At 38.0% G+C, this 18,698-nt stretch overlaps 1 protein-coding gene across 1 annotated transcript in view; it reads right to left on the bottom strand.

Moving 5' to 3' along the window:
- Positions 1 to 17,633, bottom strand: part of LOC134753066 (uncharacterized) — a 50,438-nt gene extending 32,805 nt beyond the window's left edge. The window contains exon 1 of the mRNA XM_063688830.1: positions 17,220 to 17,633. Coding sequence (XP_063544900.1) covers positions 17,220 to 17,246 — 27 coding nt within the window. The 5' untranslated portion in view covers positions 17,247 to 17,633. The remainder of the gene's footprint in view (positions 1 to 17,219) is intronic.
- Positions 17,634 to 18,698: the final 1,065 nt, after the last annotated feature.

Here is an 18,698-nt window from a genome sequence, read left to right as displayed (position 1 = left end):
TCAAGGTATTGAGAGGTTTACAAACGACAAAAATTGTACGGTTGTACAAGACAGTGTACGGTGATTTGTTAGCTCTTGTAAATCGATAGCTAGACTTTACAAGAAGCACGTGGACTACCGGCCGTTGACTCCAAGATGGTGGTTAAACGCGCTTCAAAATTAATTCTCCATTCACTGCACACTACCACATTAGTTTACTGTATAATAAGCTATCGATATTACACTTTAAACAATATTAATAAGCAAAAAACAAAGTAATTAATCACGATGCTAACTATCAAGATGGCGCTCGAACCGGAAGACTATATCTTTATTAATTGGAGAGGAATTTGACTTTTGGTGGAAATACTTTATCAGTGTCAGTGTCTTGTCGGTTATGGAGGTTTGTTAAGGTTTATTCGGGTAATTCTGAAAGTAAAAAACACTAAAATAGTGGCGGATATTTCCGAAAAGGGACTCTTATTACAACAGAATATAGTAATTTTTAAATGATTTTTCGGGATTGCTCGCGCATGAGAGGACGCCTGTGCTCAGCAGTGGGACTTACATAGGCTGAATTATTGTTATTATTTTCGGGATTCCAGATTTCCCAATTTCCGAAATTACCCGAATACACCTTATATCAATAAGCCCTCTGCCGCCTTCCTCCCTTGGTAGGGTTAGTCTTTGAAGACATGGTCTAATTAGAAGGTGGTGCCTCCTGAACTTTATTATTACCCACAACTGCGTTATAACACCGCACCGTTCGCCGTCGGTAGGGTTTTTATCCACCTCCATCCACACGCTGCAGGAAACTAAATGATTGCGCACTAAATAATAATGTGGTTTTTTCTATCTTTTCTTTTACTGTGCAGTTATTTCATTCCGTGTAAGCTCCAGTTGCCGCCTATCTCTTTACTTATTAGAAGGTGGTGCCTCCTGAACTTTATTATTACCCACAACTGCGTTATAACACCGCACCGTTCGCCGTCGGTAGGGTTTTTATCCACCTCCATCCACACGCTGCAGGAACCTAAATGATTGCGCACTAAATAATAATGTGGTTTTTTCTATCTTTTCTTTCTTTCTTTTACTGTGCAGTTATTTCATTCCGTGTAAGCTCCAGTTGCCGCCTATCTCTTTACGGACTAAGTACAGGGATATGGGATTTCTTCAAGTAGTAGTGTGCGTGCGTACACATGTGATACCCTAGGAGTTGCAAGGGTCTATGGATACCTAAGGTAAATACTTACCACCAAGCCAGGCTGTCCGTTTGTGTGCCACTAAAAAGTGCTCAGTTTTATAAAGAGTTACCTACCCAATAAATATTTCCATACGATTGCGGTTTAGTTATATACATTTGTACCTAATTGGCTGTATTTTGCCCTACCGCCCTGCAAACTAGTTCCCGACCAACTAGGGCACTGGCACAAACCAGCACGGCTTACAACTTGATCACAATCGTAACTCGGCACTTGCATTTGGTATCAATTTCTTGGGCTAGTTAGTAAAATGTAAAGGAAAATGAGTTTGCTAGCATTTCCAGTCTAGTTTTGAGTCAGTAGTCTGTACTAAAGTCAGACTTTATAAACGGTTAACTCCGTTTTAGTTGGCCATAACCGTGGAACGCTCAAGTGTTAAAACTACTAAGGCCTGTCCCGTAAAGTTTTTTTACATGAACACATTAAGGTACAAAACTTTCAGATGAGTTTATGTTATCTGTACCTAACTTTATTATTTATATAGCCCTTGACTAGTGATTCATATCAAAATAAACCATTTTAATGCATACTTATTCACATACCTCATCATCATCATCATATCAGCCCTTTATCGCCCACTGCTGAGCATAGGCCTCTCTTCCAGTACGCCACTTGTCCCGGTCCTGAGCTAATCTCATCCAGAAGTGACCCGCAATCTTCCGGATGTCGTCCACCCAACGAGCCGATGGACGCCAGGGGCTTCTTTCATTCGAAAGCGGCCACCATTCCGTTAACATTTTAGTCCACCTGCTATCACTCTGCCTAGCAACATGTCCCGCCCAATTCCATTATAGTTTGGTAATGGCGAAACCAACGTCTTGCACCTTGGTGCGTCGACGGATCTCGACATTCCTTACTCGATCTTGAAGCTTGATACCGAGCATGGCGCGCTCCATGGCTCTCTGTGCTACGCGGATTTTATGCACAGCCTCCTTAGTGAGCGTCCATGTTTCGGCACCTAACCTACCTACTAATGTAAAAACCAAGAAAATGTTTTTTGTGAAATATTTTGTATTCGCAGGAAAATTTGAATAAACATATCACAAAGTCATAACAAGCTCCAAGGTTCCAAAGAAGAAGGTCTAATCATTGCTAAGACCAGAAATTGTCGACAGAATGTCATCGAAATATATATATAAAAAGAGAAATAAAATGGCACCAGGTTTTCATATAAAGACGAAAAAGCATGGTATAAAAGTATTCAAACCCATACAATTTTGCCAAACTTTTACAAAGGGGTTTGTGTTTAGCATTATTAAAAGCGGAATTTAGTGACATTCTTGAATTTACAGAACTAGTCAAATAAAAATATTGGCGACAGGTGCAAATATATCCAAACATAGTGCTCGCAAAAGTTTTTATGGGTCTTGAAGGAAAAATATCGCTCCTGCTCACGTTACAAAATAAAATAATTAATAAAATGTTGTAAATAAATTAATAAAAATATTTATTGTACATAAGGAGCACGTTACATATAATAATAAAGACTTATCGATATGATATATTAAAATATTAAAGTAAATAAACCAGAAATACCTACCAAAGTCAGCATCAGTCAGTTGTAAAAGAACTATTACGGGACAGGCCTTAAGAGCCCCCGGCAAGCTCGGCCGAATTGCACCTTTTCATTCATACAAACGTAGTTCCGCTCTCATTTTAAAACTACGTGTTGGTTTGTAAATTGTAATGAAACTTTGCACATACAATGACATGAGATATATCTAGGTCTGGAATTAGTTTATATAGCTCCAGTTAATAAAACAAACGAAATAGAGGAAAAACAAGTTTTGTATGAAAAACTTAAATTCGCTGTATTTTTTAACTATGGTATCTGATGCTACATAAACTAATTACAGACATAGATATACCTTATCCTATTCTAAGTACAAAGTTTAAGAGCAATCTAGCTAGTCGTTTTAAAATGAGAGCAGAACTACGTTTGTATGGTGAACCGACCTTGCCGGGTCCCTTAGAAGGTTGCATCGAGCCTGCACTGTGCCAAACATAATCGCTGCCACTGCCATGCAATTGAAGCTGACCACAATACTCAAAGGTTAATAACAGCCTTACATTCGTAGCTTGATTGATATGCCTCTCAAGTTATGTAAGTTTATCGGGCCAGTGACAACGTCGTCCGGCCTACGCTTGGCCGCAGCTGGGACGAATGTATGTACATGTATTTAGATTACCTACACCGAGCGCTGGTACCTTAGGTACGGTGGACATTCGCGCAGAGCACGCCGTAGCATAAAGCTTTATTTAATGTACCATCAGCCGTAAAAGAGCATGGCGAATTTATCAATGAATTCATTCATAATTCCTCAATGCAATTTCGCAGCTCACTGTACCTACTAGGTATACGCGTGAAATAGGAAGTGAGTACCTACGACTCACCATTTTTTTTACTTCCATAATTATCTATTGACGGTAACAGCATTAGGTGGCATTAGCCTCTTTTGCTGATGGATGGATACCTATTCATTCATCATAATCATTTATTTAACAATGCGGGGCTGCTGCGTGCTCAATTGTAATTGCAAAATAATTGTACAGGACAACTTTTTATTGACTAACCTATTAGAAAATATAATCTATATATAATCACTGGATTTACCATAAAAAGGCATCGGGGTTTATTGGAGCTTTACTTAATTTATGTAAAAAGGAAATATTAACATCTCTCTGCGGTTTACTCCGGTTTAAGTACCCTACTGTGCTTATTCATATTAACTTTATCGAATCTGTCAGCTAAATCGAGTGCAATTACGCAAAAGATCCCAATAGGAAGGGCCCGCTCCTTCTAGAAGGCAAAATATCCGTGGATGAGGAAATTCCGTTATAATCGAAAGCAAAGAATGAAAACGCAAATAAGTACAATCATTTCATGAGTATATATGGTAGAAGAAACACGAGACAATTGATGTACGAGTATTACGTCGAGCGAAGCATTCGAGGCTGAGCGAGAGTGCATTTCGTGTCATCAAATAGCCGGCAATTCACTTTTCTTTTCTAGAAAATTGGAAAGATTGACGGTGGTTAGTGGATACACAATAAAGCAATTGCGGACGGTCATGCAATGTACCGCAATGTGCTAACTTTTACTACCTACCGGACAAAAAAGTTTTAGAGAATTTTATTTTTAAAGAAGCAATTGTAATCTTACGTTTCACATTACCTACTACAAGAGTTTCTTAGAACTTTTGTACAAAATATCATTTGATATTTATAAGCTGCTTTTCGGTAAAGAAAAACATTGTGTAGAAACCGGACTAGTTAATCCCAATGAGGCCTCTATATCTCCTCTGGGTTAACAGGTCAAATGCAGCCGCCAAGCGGAGCCTGCAGGCTCCATTAGAATGCATCCCGGAGAGCTCTAAGATTCGTACTTCCTAGGATTAAGTGGCAGTGGGCGAAACACCATTGATTGTTCGTAGAATTGATAGTCGCTGGGGTAAAAAGGTTGAGTGACTATCACGAACCGGAAGACACGTCGACAAGAAATCGTCATGTCACGATTGCTCGTTGTGGAGATTTCTGCCTCAGCGAGCTCTTTATAAAATATCTTAACCACGTAAGTTAAACGTTTGCAGCTCATAAACTGCACCTATGTATTACAGATTACAGAACCCTGTAACACACGGTGACATATTCGCCTGTTTGGCAACCAGAGCGCGATATACGGCTTCCCAAAGTGTTTTATCTTATAGTGATGTTGTTGACAGCGTCTCAACCATCTAAACGGTTGCAGCTCAAACCTGTTACAGCACTGTCACACACGCTGCACATGCGCCGTTATGGCAACCAGAGCGCGACAGTTCGGCGTACGAGCGCCATGCGCGCGCGCCGCCCGAGCGAGCCCGGTGCGGCGTGCGTTACCCTATTTTTTTTACAGTCCGATAGCCAGCCCCCATTACTTCGGGAAATATATCAAGCGTGCTCAGGAAAGTAAATTATTATTGTAATTTTACGTGCTCACACACTTTGTAACAGTAACGCAATGAGATGTATTAGGTATTAAACATTATGTATCAAAGGTCGTAATTAAGAGTTGTCATCACCGCGGCTGCATGCGACAACGAATCGTTTTATAACATGACTATATCCGTTTCCTTGTCGACTTACAGGCATAATATTATTTATATTTATTTAGTTTTATTTATATGAGCTTAGAGTGTCCCGCTGCTGGGCAAAGGCCTCCCTCCTCCCTTTCCACGTATCCCGGTCTTGACCCGTCTCCCACCAGTTCCTGTCAAAGGCGTTGAGGTCATCGCGCCAACGCCGTCGAGGTATGCCGCGACCTCGGGTTCGATTTGGGGCCCAATTGGTGGTTGATTTAGTTCACAAGTCATCTGGCATACGGCAAACGTGTCCTGCCCAGTCCCACTTCAGCTTGGCGGCTGTTTCAGCCACGTCAGCTATTTGGGTTTTGGCTTAGTAATATTAGCTTACGTAAATTTCTGATCAATCCTCGCTTTTCCTAGTCGGTGAAAAGACGCAAACTTACTTGCCAATAATGGAGTGGAGATTGCGATTTAGCTAACGTAACGTTGGTCAACTTAAGTAGATTCTGCCTGGTAGAAGAAATAAATTATGCGTAATGATATAAAGGGTGGAATTTCTGAATGGGTCAGTTAGGGGCAGCTACCAGATCCCGTGCTGCTACGCGAAAACGGTCTTAAGGGGCTACCTGAGGTTTTCATCGATTTTTGACAAGTTTTAAATAGTATCTCCTACTTTTGCACTACATATAGAATTATAAGACAAGCGGCTATCGGTTTTTCAATCTTTTATCTCCATTTGTGTCTACCGGATTGTGAAAAAAATGAATACTTATTTATTTATGATTGTTTTAAACATTGTCTAAAAAAACACTTTTCGTATATCGATTGCTGTGAAAGATCTTACTTATACGAAATCTACATATTTGGGTTCGTCTTAGACGTCTCTAAAAATTTGTCTAAGGTTTTAATTTTAAACTAATTAACACAAAAGTTATTATGAAACCACCAGTTTTTTGGCCAAAAATTGTTCAACTTTGATGCCAAATATTTCGAAAACAATGAACTTTGAAGTAAATATGGGATACTATATTGCTAAAATCCTATGCTGTTAATATGATAAGCTACAAAAAACATTAGAAAACTAAGGGATTCAAATCGAAGGTCATTGGGGCATGGGATCCCCTTAAAAGACATTCCCTCGATTTCAAATTGATGAAGATTGGCGTTTACAGATTTTCGAAAAAACATACAGGCTGCGAGAAAAAGGTAATTTTTGACAAAAAAAATTTTTGATGCCAATCGATCCCATTCCTATCCAGGATCAAAAGCTTGTATGAGGCCAAAATAAACGGCTAGAAAAGCCACAAATTGAGGAAAACTTTTCGTGTCTAATTCTTTCCGGTATAATACACCTGTCGGCAGAGAGCATAAATTAGCAATAAAAGAACCACAACCCGTTCAGGTCATATTAAACTGGACCGCGCAGGTCTGGAATGCAAATGGCATCTAACACCCGGCATCCGGTAATAGCCTACAACGTACTTATGCATCCACTGGATAATGTGAGAAAAGCGTTCATATATCAAAATCTTTATGACAACGGCATAAGGTTTATTTTGCCCGCTTTGTGAGAAAGGCTGTGCTGATGCGTGGGCACATGACGTCACGCGCGTGTTCCGTTAGCGCTGACCTTCACCCAGTAACCGGCGGTCAGCGGCCGCGCTCAGCCTATTCACAAACAGAGATGCTCTTCTGTGAACGAATCCCTTCTGCAACCCTAGTAATTTGATCCTAACCAATAGATATACAGGAGATCAATTTTATTTTGCATGGCCATGCACTTGAAGCGTGGTGGAGGTAGGTGCTTAGTAAGCACACATGCAAGCTGCTTACCCGGGATTATTTCAAACTGAATGTCATGTCAGCTAATTTCTTATAGATGTGATGAAAACTCCACTAACTGTCGCTCGGATATTGACCCTTACGAGGATGCAATTGCCATAAACTATAACATGATACTCAAATCTATGACCAACGCAATAGAAGCACAAATACTTATGGGGGCAATTAGCATACGTATGATAAATTTAACGTGCCAACTGCGACAGTTCGGTGACTTGAGTGAGACAGTATCAAGGCCTCTACTCACCTCACCGAGAATTGCATGCGATTTGCTTTACACTGTGGTATTTGATCGATCTATTAAATTCGTTGCACCTACAGCCAGCAACTCTCTAAAATCGCTTGCAATTATCGGTGAGGTGATCACCCTAGAGGAGGCCCTTAGAGGAGACAACTGATTTTTTTGACTATATGTGTCGTTTTCAAGCAAAACATACCACATTGTCGCTTGCCATAAGGACGCTCTGACAGGTTTTTCGTATAAAGATACAAGCAATTTTCGTCCTTATGGTAAGCGACAACCTTTTGATTGAAAACGTCACATATTACAATTTCGTATGTTGATGTTGTTAAGAAGTTAACGATGCTAACAACTTTGTTTATATTCTAAATAAAAAACAATTAATTATCGAGCAAAACACCTACTACTTAAACTGGAGTAGGAAATGCAAATGACAAGCACCCGGCGAGACGGACGATTATGCGCGCGGTTACCCTACCTTACATGCACCAGAAATTTTGCTGACTTGTTGGGTGAAACTGGAACCAAGCTTGTCACAAACGTAATGACTTTTACCATGGGCGCCGCTGGCAACGGTAAAAGTAACTTTGCGGTGTCCTCTCGTTAGCATACCGAAGTGCTCGCGGTGAAATCCAAAATTACGGAAGTAAACGCAGACTTACAGCTACAAAATGTATTGTTTCGTTGGAGAATCATTTATCAAAATGGAAATCATTAATTACATTTACCCAGTTGTTGTCTTTAATAATAGGGACCACTAGGAAGAGGGACATTGACGTTATAGACGGAAGAAAATAAAAAACCGGCCAAGTGCGAGTCGGACTCGCGCACGAAGGGTTCCGTACTATTACAGAAAAAAAAAACAGCAAAAAAATCACGTTTGTTGTATGGGATTTAAATATTTATATTATTCTGTTTTTAGTATTTGTTGTTCTAGCGGCAACAGAAATACATCATCTGTGAAAATTTCAACTGTCTAGCTATCACGGTTCATGAGATACAGCCTGGAGACAGACAGACAGACGGACAGCGGAGTCTTAGTAATAGGGTCCCGTTTTTACCCTTTGGGTACGGAACCCTAAAAATACACCTTTGTTTGCTAAATACTAATAAAGGATGACTCACGTTAGGCCGGGCCGGAGCTTCCGGCGCTTACTTTTCTATGACATGACAGGTGATCACGTGATGCTTTCCATAGAAAACGAAGCGCCGGAAGTTCCGGCCCGGACACGGCCCGGTCTAACGTGAGTCATCCTTAAGACGGCTGTTTGTAGAAAAGATGAGATTTTTTTTAAAGAACTCCGATGTTTGGTCACACGATATTAGGTGACAGCCCCTGTGCAGAGCGTGCATGGAAGAAGAGGAAACAACAAAACAAGTATACAGGAGAAAATACCTGGGACTCCGTGCACACTAAAAGAGGCAGTAGGTAAGCAACCTGAAAACATTGCTAGGCTTCATGGAGGAGCTGGGGTGGTTATAGTAGTGCTACCTCTTTTCACGCAAAATAGTCACAATGGTTGTCGATGTGCGGAAAATGCCCAGAAGCACTAACTCGTGAAAGCTTTCTGTTGTAGATTCTTTACTGAGGATTTCTTGTATATTGCTAGGGTCTATGTGTAAGTTTTGACATGTTATAACATGATTAATTCGTTTAGCTGCAAACCTTGGACATTAATTTATTAAGTGTAAACCTTGGATTGTTTGATTTGTTGCTTGAGGGTCGCAGGGACAGTGGTCGTTATTTACGATTTTAAATCTTAAGATACCTCTTAAGGCTCCAGCCTTGTGAAAGCCGTGGTTGCTGAGGTATTGCGTTGTTGCAAAGGTAAGTGGATTTTTGTTTACGTAGTAGTAGCTGTTCGTGTGTGGGAAATCATGTTTTTGTGTAATATTTACAGTGGTTTGGATTATTGTACAACAGTGCCTTCTCTTCCGCGAGTTTAGTTTTAAGTTTTTAGTTTTATATAGCTGATGGGTGACAGGTGTACGGTGCAATTTGGTTGCGGACTTGGCTGCAGCATCGGCTAGCTCATTGCCCAGGATACCGCAGTGAGCTTTGTTTGACCCAGAAAGATTGCACTGTGGTGTGTTCTTTGTGTCTATGGATCAGTTTATGGATTTGGATTACAAGGTTATTATAGCTGTTGGGATTTGCTAGTTCGGTTAGTTTCAACTGTTAATTTCAACAATTATTCAACTATGTAGTATGAAATTATCCGGATCTAGAGTCAGCTCCGACAGATATTTTGTACAATTTGTAGGTGGATTACGAACCCTACTAGAGGCGCGTGCATTTTATTTCTAATTGTCGACTATATTTCAAGAATATTTGGCCCAGGGGGGCAATTTTTTAAATTCGAGCACTAGAAATCGAAAGTCGAAAATAATCGCACACGAAACATTTCACGATTATTCTCGCATGAATCAGAATGAGAACGTTTATTGGTAAAAGCAATATTATTTTACATGTCAGGAATTGGGTAAGTACAAATCAGGTCGGCAGCGGGCAGGGTGTTCATCCTCACACCCTAGCACCTAAATGGTCGCGTACTGTGCGGTTTTAGAGGAATTTCCTCCCGCGTACGCTTCGGCTGTGGAATGAGCTCCCTGCCGAGGTTTTCCCGAGGGGCTACAGTATGGGGTTCTTCAAAAAAGGAGTGTACAGTTTTTTAAAGGGTCGGCAACACGCGTGTAATATCTCCGGTGTTGCAGGCGTCCATAGGCTACGGTAACTGCTTACCATCAGGCGGGCCGTATGCTTGACTGCCACCGACGTGGTATAAAAAAATATATATTTACAAAATATGTACGTGTGTACATGTATGTGTGTGTATGTATGTGTGTGTATGTATGTGTGTTTTAAAATACGTATTTTTGACTTAACTGGAAAGACCGCACTATCAGTAGTGAGAATGCCCGCATGGGGCACAGATTATAGTTCTTACGAACAGATACTTATCTCTCAAAGAAAACGTAAATACCTACCGTTTTGTTACCTTCATTAAAAATACAATGGGGTGACCTTCAACGCGCCGCTCCTCGCACCGCGCGCGCGGACACAACAATAGGGTTGCCTACGCTTATTTCAAATACTTAGGTGTCTTAGGTTGTATTAAACTATAAATATGTCGTAAAAAAATTACTTTCCTATATATTTAAAAAACGTGACGAAGACATTTATTTCGCATAATCTTTAGGATAGCGCGCAGTGACGTGCGTGCGTGAGCGCGTGTGGCAACCAACTGGCTGGCTTTTGTACAGCCGGCGGGACGAGATTCGTAGGCATAAATCCGAGCTCGCGCGGAGAGTTCCATAGGCCTGATGCGGGTGCTTGCTGCTAATAAGCAGTAATCAGTGGCCACTATGACTACTTCCAAGGAAGCCCCCATGACGAACACATTATCAACCCCACCGCCACCTCATGGCCAATCCCATGACAACCCCATGGCGAATCCCATAACCACCCTATCGCACAACCCATGCCCACCCCATGGTCAACCCATGACCATCCCATGGCTAATCCCATGACTACCCCATAGCCAAAATCCCATAATCACCCCGTGATCTACCCATGACAACCCCCATGACTTTCTACACTACCACTAAGAAGGCTCTCTTCAATAGGTACCATTCAGACTACAAGACATTTAAATTTTACTAATTTTTAATTGAATACGAGTGGTCAATACCACTCGGTTCTCAATATCTATCACTCGATTTCAAAAATATTAGCATTTCATATCGGCCTCCAGCGAGCGTGAAAGTCTCCATTTCAGCTTGGGCAAAAATGATTTTGTATTCACAGGTTTCTCAGCCGAATTCAGCCTATGCTCTTGAAATTTTGTGATCAGGGTCGAAAATTACATACCTTTTGTTGTCGATAGTTTTTTTTTTCAAAATTGCGGGTGGTTCGCGAGGCTATTACAGCACATGGAACCACTACTTACACTGCATTTGTTTGAATAGATTGGCAAAATGTAGACCAACGTTTATTATTCGAGCCCTGAGTCACGACTCGCTGAATGCATTCATTGTCCAGTGTGTAGCTAGCTTTAACTTTTAAGCGTGACCTTAATCCCATATCGATTCTGTGCTAGATGAACAATGGAACTGAGGCATCACACGAAAGTCTAACGGAACTGGTCCATATCCTTATAGTTATCGATTAGGTTTTAGCTTCAGACTGATACCTAAACGAGCTAGTAATTAGATCGACGGATACCAACCTATGTGCAAATCCAGCAGAAACATTACAGAGAGTTAAAACCTGACACCGCAATGCCGGAGGGTTTCTATGACTCAAGTCTGAATATCGACCGTATTTTACCCAATGTCTTTCACTCAGACTTTCATGTCTTTAAAATAAAAGTTGAGTTGATTGTAAATGCTTACAATAAAAAATTCCACTGTACATTTTTAAGGCATTATAAATGTTATGATTGTTTTGAAGTGAGGAAACAAAGATTTATTCGTCATATAGATAGCCACGATTAAAAAATTGTATGCAAGTGCGATGAAAATCGTCTTGATTGCGAACATCACAGGTGAGCACATGTATCTTTCCTGCTAGGGCTTAGCTCTCAGGTCATTCCTAGTACAAATTAACTTGTACGTTCTACTACGTACGTACGTTTTACTAGAGTTAGACCAAGATGCAGAATAATAGAATATTTTTATAAAAATATTACGTATAAATAACACTTGCGTGCGATGTCAAAATCTAACACTAAAAAGCTTTGGATTTTGGAAGTCTGTGTTTTACTCTCGTTTTACTGGCTAATTGACAGAATATACTTATCATGTCACGAATGTCATGACTGGTAGGTACTAAGATGTCAAATTATTAAAATAAAGAAAATGTGAAGTGATGCCGCAGGTAAAAGTTACTATTAACTAATCGCCTATTGAAACGTATATATTACGTTACGGATACGGACTGAGCTTAACGTAATCTAATCTCCAGCTTCTAAATTCGTTATCTTTTTGTTCGTCTTAATTTAAAGCTTACTATTAGTTACCAACGCCACAATTACTGAACTTCATCAAGCCATATAAAATAAAATTGACTCCTCATCAGAAACAGTCTAATATAGTACATTTCGATGCTAGTGCGGAAAGTATGTCATTACCTCACAAGTACCGAGATATACCGGGACGAGTGAAGAATGACATTTCCGCACGTGTATCGAACGACGTTTTTTAATACAGTTGCGAAAAAATAAGAAAAACAACAAGAAAGAAATTCAAAACTTTTATATTATAAATTTTGTGACATCATTGACATTGATATTATGAAGAGGTGTTTTTTTAGCTTTTATTCGACTAGAATGGATTTTGTTATTATTATTGAACCCACTTCAATGAAAGTTTTTTTTTTCAAATGCATGTTCTGTAAGACAGAAACAATTGTAAATATAAAACATTGTACTATTATTACCTAAATATCGTTATTTACGATTATTTGTGTATCGTATATTTATAAAAACAATATCGAATGTTGCCTTTGAAACATAAAACATTCTTGCAGTAAGAAAAAACGCCTCTTCTTTGACAGGCATTCCGTTCCATTCAGACAACTTATTAAGAACGGTTTTTCAACATTAAAAAATAAACGTATAATTATACTTATAATGATGAAGAGGTAAGTAATAAAATATTAAATATGCATATTTTTCGCATTCTTACATTAACAGTAGGTATTTATGTTGATTACGAAGTTTAAAGGAAACTAATATTAACACTCAATCAATATTAAAATCAATAAGTAGTCATGAATTGGAACAAGTATAAATTTAAAAAACCAACATTCCGCACGCTAAACAGCCACGAAAAGTAGCACTTTTTGAGCAACTGTATAAAAAAAATTATTACATACCTAGTTAAGTAGGTACATGATCTCATCTTAATTATAAGATTCATAAATAAGTTTGTATACTAATAAATATTATAATTCCTAATAATGAATGTTGTGCTTGGTAGTTATTGAAATGTAAATTTAGTACTATAAGTTTAGTATAATATGAAGATGTATGTATCCAATTTACATTTTGTTGCCTTGAAATAAAGAAAGAAATAAATAAATAAATAGGCGCTTAAGGTAATTTAAATGTGCTTATCTTGGTTAGGTGACCTGTTGATTTGCAATTACACCAGTAATTGGGTCAAGGATCAGGATGGTGCGCAACTGCGCACGCGCCACTCATGGAATATGCATGGGCCCGGTAACGGACGGAACGGTACCGCGCGTGCGCGGGCTCGCATTCCACCGCCGACCTCCTTCGGAATTAGGAAAACAACCAGCTGTTTGTCGCCGACCGGCTGCATTTCGTTGGGATTTGTTTTCCTACATGTCATTAGAGGTTTATCAGGCTCCAAAATTATTGGAAACAAGATTCACAGATGTACCTAACTAGCAAGCGTTTTGGCCAGCCGTGTCGAGGATTAATCAATAATAGAAATCAAATTAATCAATCACAATCAAAAAAATATCTATAGTAGATTGTTAACCGAGGGATGAAAGGCACTCACTTCTGCCGAGGTATTTTGGCGCTCGAACGCAGAGAGAGCACTAATAGTCCGAGGCAGAAATGATGCCTTTCACCCGAGTTAAACACTCTACTTTTCATTTCGAATACGAGGAAAGTAAAATGCATGTGTTTTTTTAAAAACATGACTAAGTATACATTTTTATAGTATTTCTTGAGGGTACTTTCAATTAACAATTTAGGCAAAAGTATCGTTATTTATGGAACGGAGAGTCAAATATCAGAATGTAAATTGTATAACAAATCCATTTAGACTGAAATTTCAATTGCTTATCGTACAAAAATTAAAAAAATCGTACTTCGAACGTAAAATGCTCTAGTGCAGACACGTACCATTTTCTGCGCACCTTATAGAACAACAATGACCCTCTTTCAGAGCATGAGAAATGAAAAAAACTTTTTTAATACAGTTGCTCAAAAAGTGCTACTTTTCGTGGCTGTTTAGCGTGCGGAAAGTTGGTTTTCGCGAACTAGTGCTTTTTACTTTTCCAATTTTTTTAAATTTTTACTTGTTCCAATTCATGACTACTTATCGATAAGTGTTAATATTAGTTTCCTTTAAACGTCGTAATCAACATAAAAACCTACTGTTAATGTAAGAATACGAAAAATATGCATATTTCATATTTTATTACTTACCTCTTCATCATTATAAGTATTATAACACGTTTATTTTTTAATGTTGAAAAACCGTTCTTAATAAGTTGTCTGAATGGAACGGAACGCCTGTCAAAGAAGAGGCGTATTTTCTTACTGCAAGAATGTTTTAAGTTTCCAAAGGCAACATTCGATATTGTTTTTATAAATATACGATACACAAATAATCGTAAATAACTTGTTCCAATTCATGACTACTTATTGATGAGTGTTAATATTAGTTTCCTTTAAACGTCGTAATCAACATAAAAAGTAAAAAGCACTAGTTCGCGAAAACCAACTTTCCGCACGCTAAACAGCCACGAAAAGTAGCACTTTTTGAGCAACTGTATTAAAAAAGTATTTTTCATTTCTCATGCTCTGAAAGAGGGTCATTGTTGTTCGATATTTAGGTAATAATAGTACAATGTTTTAATATTTACAATTGACCAAGTTTGGGAACAAATCAAATTATTTTATTAAATATTTTGATGTTTTTTTTTTAAGTAGTCACACTACTATACATAAATTAAAAACTGTAATAGATGTCATATATTAAAGAAAAAGTGACGAAGCCCTCCAGTGGAGAAACTTCCACCGAAAATTGGTTTGAACGAGATCTAGTAAGTAGTTTTTAATACGTCATAAATCGTAAACCGCAATTTACCTTTCACTCACGTTTCACATAAAAAATACATTGTTTAAATTGTGTAATGTACGGAACCCTCGGTGCGCGAGTCCGACTCGCACTTGGCCGGTTTTTTCTTCTTTGGACAGAGTTGTTAATTTTTTTCACTTTTACCAGTACACAATACCAGTCCAGTTGTTATTAATAAAAGAAAAGTGTAATAATAATAAATTAAGATCTAGATGCACAATCCACCGAAATAAGTCCACCGATACTCTAGTTTTTAGGGTTCCGTACCCAAAGGGTAAAAACGGGACATATCTGAGATTTGGGCAAAAGGTATTTTATTTTGAAAAAGTATTTTGAAAATACCTATTTTGCATTTAGCATTTGAAATACAAAACGCAAAACTATTTAGTATTTTGCATTTGAAATAGTAAATTTGAAAAAGTATTTTGCATTTTGTATTTAAATGCTTTTTTAAAACCATTTTGTACATCTCTGATCGTGAGAAAACGATAAGTAATCAAGAATAATTAACGATCTACTGATCAAATCTGAATGTATACATGGCAATATTTATTGCTGCACAAGTACAAGTGAGCAAGTGACAGACAGTATATAACTTACATATGTATTATGGTCTTTAATCCTTATCCTTATGTACAGCCATTCTAAGTTTATAAAAGTAAAAAAAATGATATCGATCCATATCGTATCGAGATCTAATTTTTGACGTTTATTAAAATTAGAATCGGGCCCCTAGTCGCTAAAAGAGCACTTACTGAAGCCTAAGTTTACAGTTATATTATACATCTATACACTTCGTCACAGATTTTGACATGTAAAATTTGATTTTATCAATAAAGTATTGAAATTGAGTTTGAAATTAAAAAAAATTTAGTCCGATTTCAGTTCAGGGTGTTTTTTTACTTAGGTACTTACTTAAAATGTTATTATCTAACATAACGGCTACGCAACTACAGAAAAGTACAAGTGTCCCATACAAATGCCTTATGAGCTTTTGAGCTATTTGTGTATGTAGTAGAAGTAGGTAGTATTGTCAAGGAATTAAAAAAAACTTTCATATTGATTGTCACTATGACAAGATACGAAATAGTACGGAAATTTATTATATGATTGTACCAAGGATTGTACAGTCAGCATCAAATAGATAGTGATAGGTAAAGTGGCCAAATATATCGGAGCACAGCCTTTTTTCTATGGTAACAAACGTACGTTACGATATATTTGGGCCACTTTCGCCGTCACTGTATATTGTACGTGTATATTGTGGGTAAGTTTTAGTTTAGATAAAGATTTCGCTAAGTCAAAATTATTAAGTGCCTACGTCGCGTCTATGTTATGTACCTAATGTTTTGTCTTAGAATTCAATTTTATAACAACTTTAGTTAAGATATTTTAAAAATATTTTTACTATATAAAATAAGCATAAATAAAAATCCGCAATATCGCTTGTCCCGCCTCGGTCTGTCGCATTGCTTGCACGTTTCTCCGCGTCCGGCGCTCATTGCTGCCTTTTTGTTGCACTTTCTTATTTTCCTTGTAAATTTACTAAATTGTGTAGAATACGCATGCCAGTATGCATACGCGGGATATAAAATAGGCACTTTACAACTATAATTATTATAAATTAAAATTACTAAAGTAGTTCCTTTGTTTCGTGCCAAGTGCGCGAAACGGTATAATGTACATATACGTAATACCTACATATTATAAGCATAAAAGATAACTGGATCATAAAACCCGTCTTTTTAGTCTATCAACTCCATTCAAACAATGAGTAGGCGACAAGTAGGGGTACCTACCAATTTAAAACTTGTAAATGCCGGCCGGTTATTTACACAACTTCTTGCTGCAGGTAATAACAATGAGAAAAAGTAACATTTTTTTTAACAATTAATGCCCAATGTGTAAATATGAACTTACTTATACTAACCGTAAGTGCATATATGAAATAAGTGACATTAATAATATTTAATATATAAAAAAATAACTTACCAAACAAACCAGATGATGTCGCGCCATATCCGCGTCCCACTTTGACGCAATCACAAAATTAGTCCAAAACACAATTCACCTGACCATCGAGATTCAAATAAATCAAATAAAAAACAAGTGTAGTGATCTTTTAGATGGCGCGAAATTGTTCAGATTTTTTTTCAAGTCGAAGGTTGCGTTGCGTTCGGTCAGTGCGGGCGGGAGAAAGGCACTGGTTGTAGCGGACCCGAGAGAAGGCCGGAGATAGTATATACTATAGAGTTGTGAAAGTCGAAGAAATATTATGTTTGTTTGGAGCGATGAACTGCGGCCAATAATTAACCGTCAGGAGTGCCCTACTTGGCAACCGCTTCTTCGTTGACAAATTTTGTTTTGCACCCGCATTCCAATGAAATGCTTATGCAAACTAGTTTAACTAGTAAGTTAACATTTCCAGGTAAATCTATTTACTTATAGAAAAACTTAGACACAGAGAGTTGACTGATGAGAGATAAGAACTGTTTTCTTTCATTCAAATTTTTTATTACGTTATTTGATTACTTATTCAGTTTTTGTGAAGCAAACCGGCCAAGTGCGGGTCGGACCACGCAATATGGAGGGTTTCGTATCTTCATTCATACAATAAAAGCCATACAAGCAAAAGAGCTTATCTCCGCGGCACTTACGTTGTTTTAATAAGAAGATAAGTTTTTTGAAAGAAAAAAATCTTATTAATGGCTCAACCGATCACATTTAAGATATTTTTCGGGGAAATTAGGTAATTATTAAGCTTTATTTTCGGGTTTGATTTTCAAATTTTTTGCTCGCCTGGTTATAAGTTTGAGGTGAAGGGGACGATGACGACACAATATTTTTGATTTTCTGTGACGTTACATGATAACGTCACAGTTACAAATACTAGTACTGTCGACAAAAATAATTTCGTACTTAATTTTATAATGCTCACTTTACAGATTTAATATTTTTTGTGAATGTATTTTAATGTATGTAATAAAAGTAGTGTAATTCTGTGGTAGCCGAGTGGATAAGGCGTCAGAAGGGGTGATGCGGGAAGCGGACCGGGAGGTAACGGCCAACTTGAAGCGGACGGGTAGTAATCAAAACGCTCTTAGCAACCATAATGTTATTTTTAAACACCTATATAAATTTTAACTTATAAACTAAGCAGCCGCTCACAAAATCTGAAATGCTTGGAACACAATTTTTGACTTCGTAGGTTTGTTTGGACTAGTTAGGAGGTAAACATATCAAAAGTCCCCGGCCGTAACCCTGGTGCTGGGGGGGGGGGGGGAGAGGGGGGTTTGAAGGTTCCATTTTTCGGTTTTTCGATTATATATCGGAAACTAAGCGACTTGGCCACTTATACAAAATGAAAAGAGATTTAATTTGTTACAAGTTTTATTCAGTCAAATTTTTCGATATCTTGTATAGTTTTTGAGATATCCGCTCTTGAAGGTTTAAATAAACCTTTAAGAGCGG

The sequence above is a fragment of the Cydia strobilella genome, chromosome 2 (genome assembly GCF_947568885.1).
Source record: "Cydia strobilella chromosome 2, ilCydStro3.1, whole genome shotgun sequence".
Taxonomy (NCBI): domain Eukaryota; kingdom Metazoa; phylum Arthropoda; class Insecta; order Lepidoptera; family Tortricidae; genus Cydia; species Cydia strobilella.
This window is presented reverse-complemented; position numbering and strand designations above follow the sequence as displayed.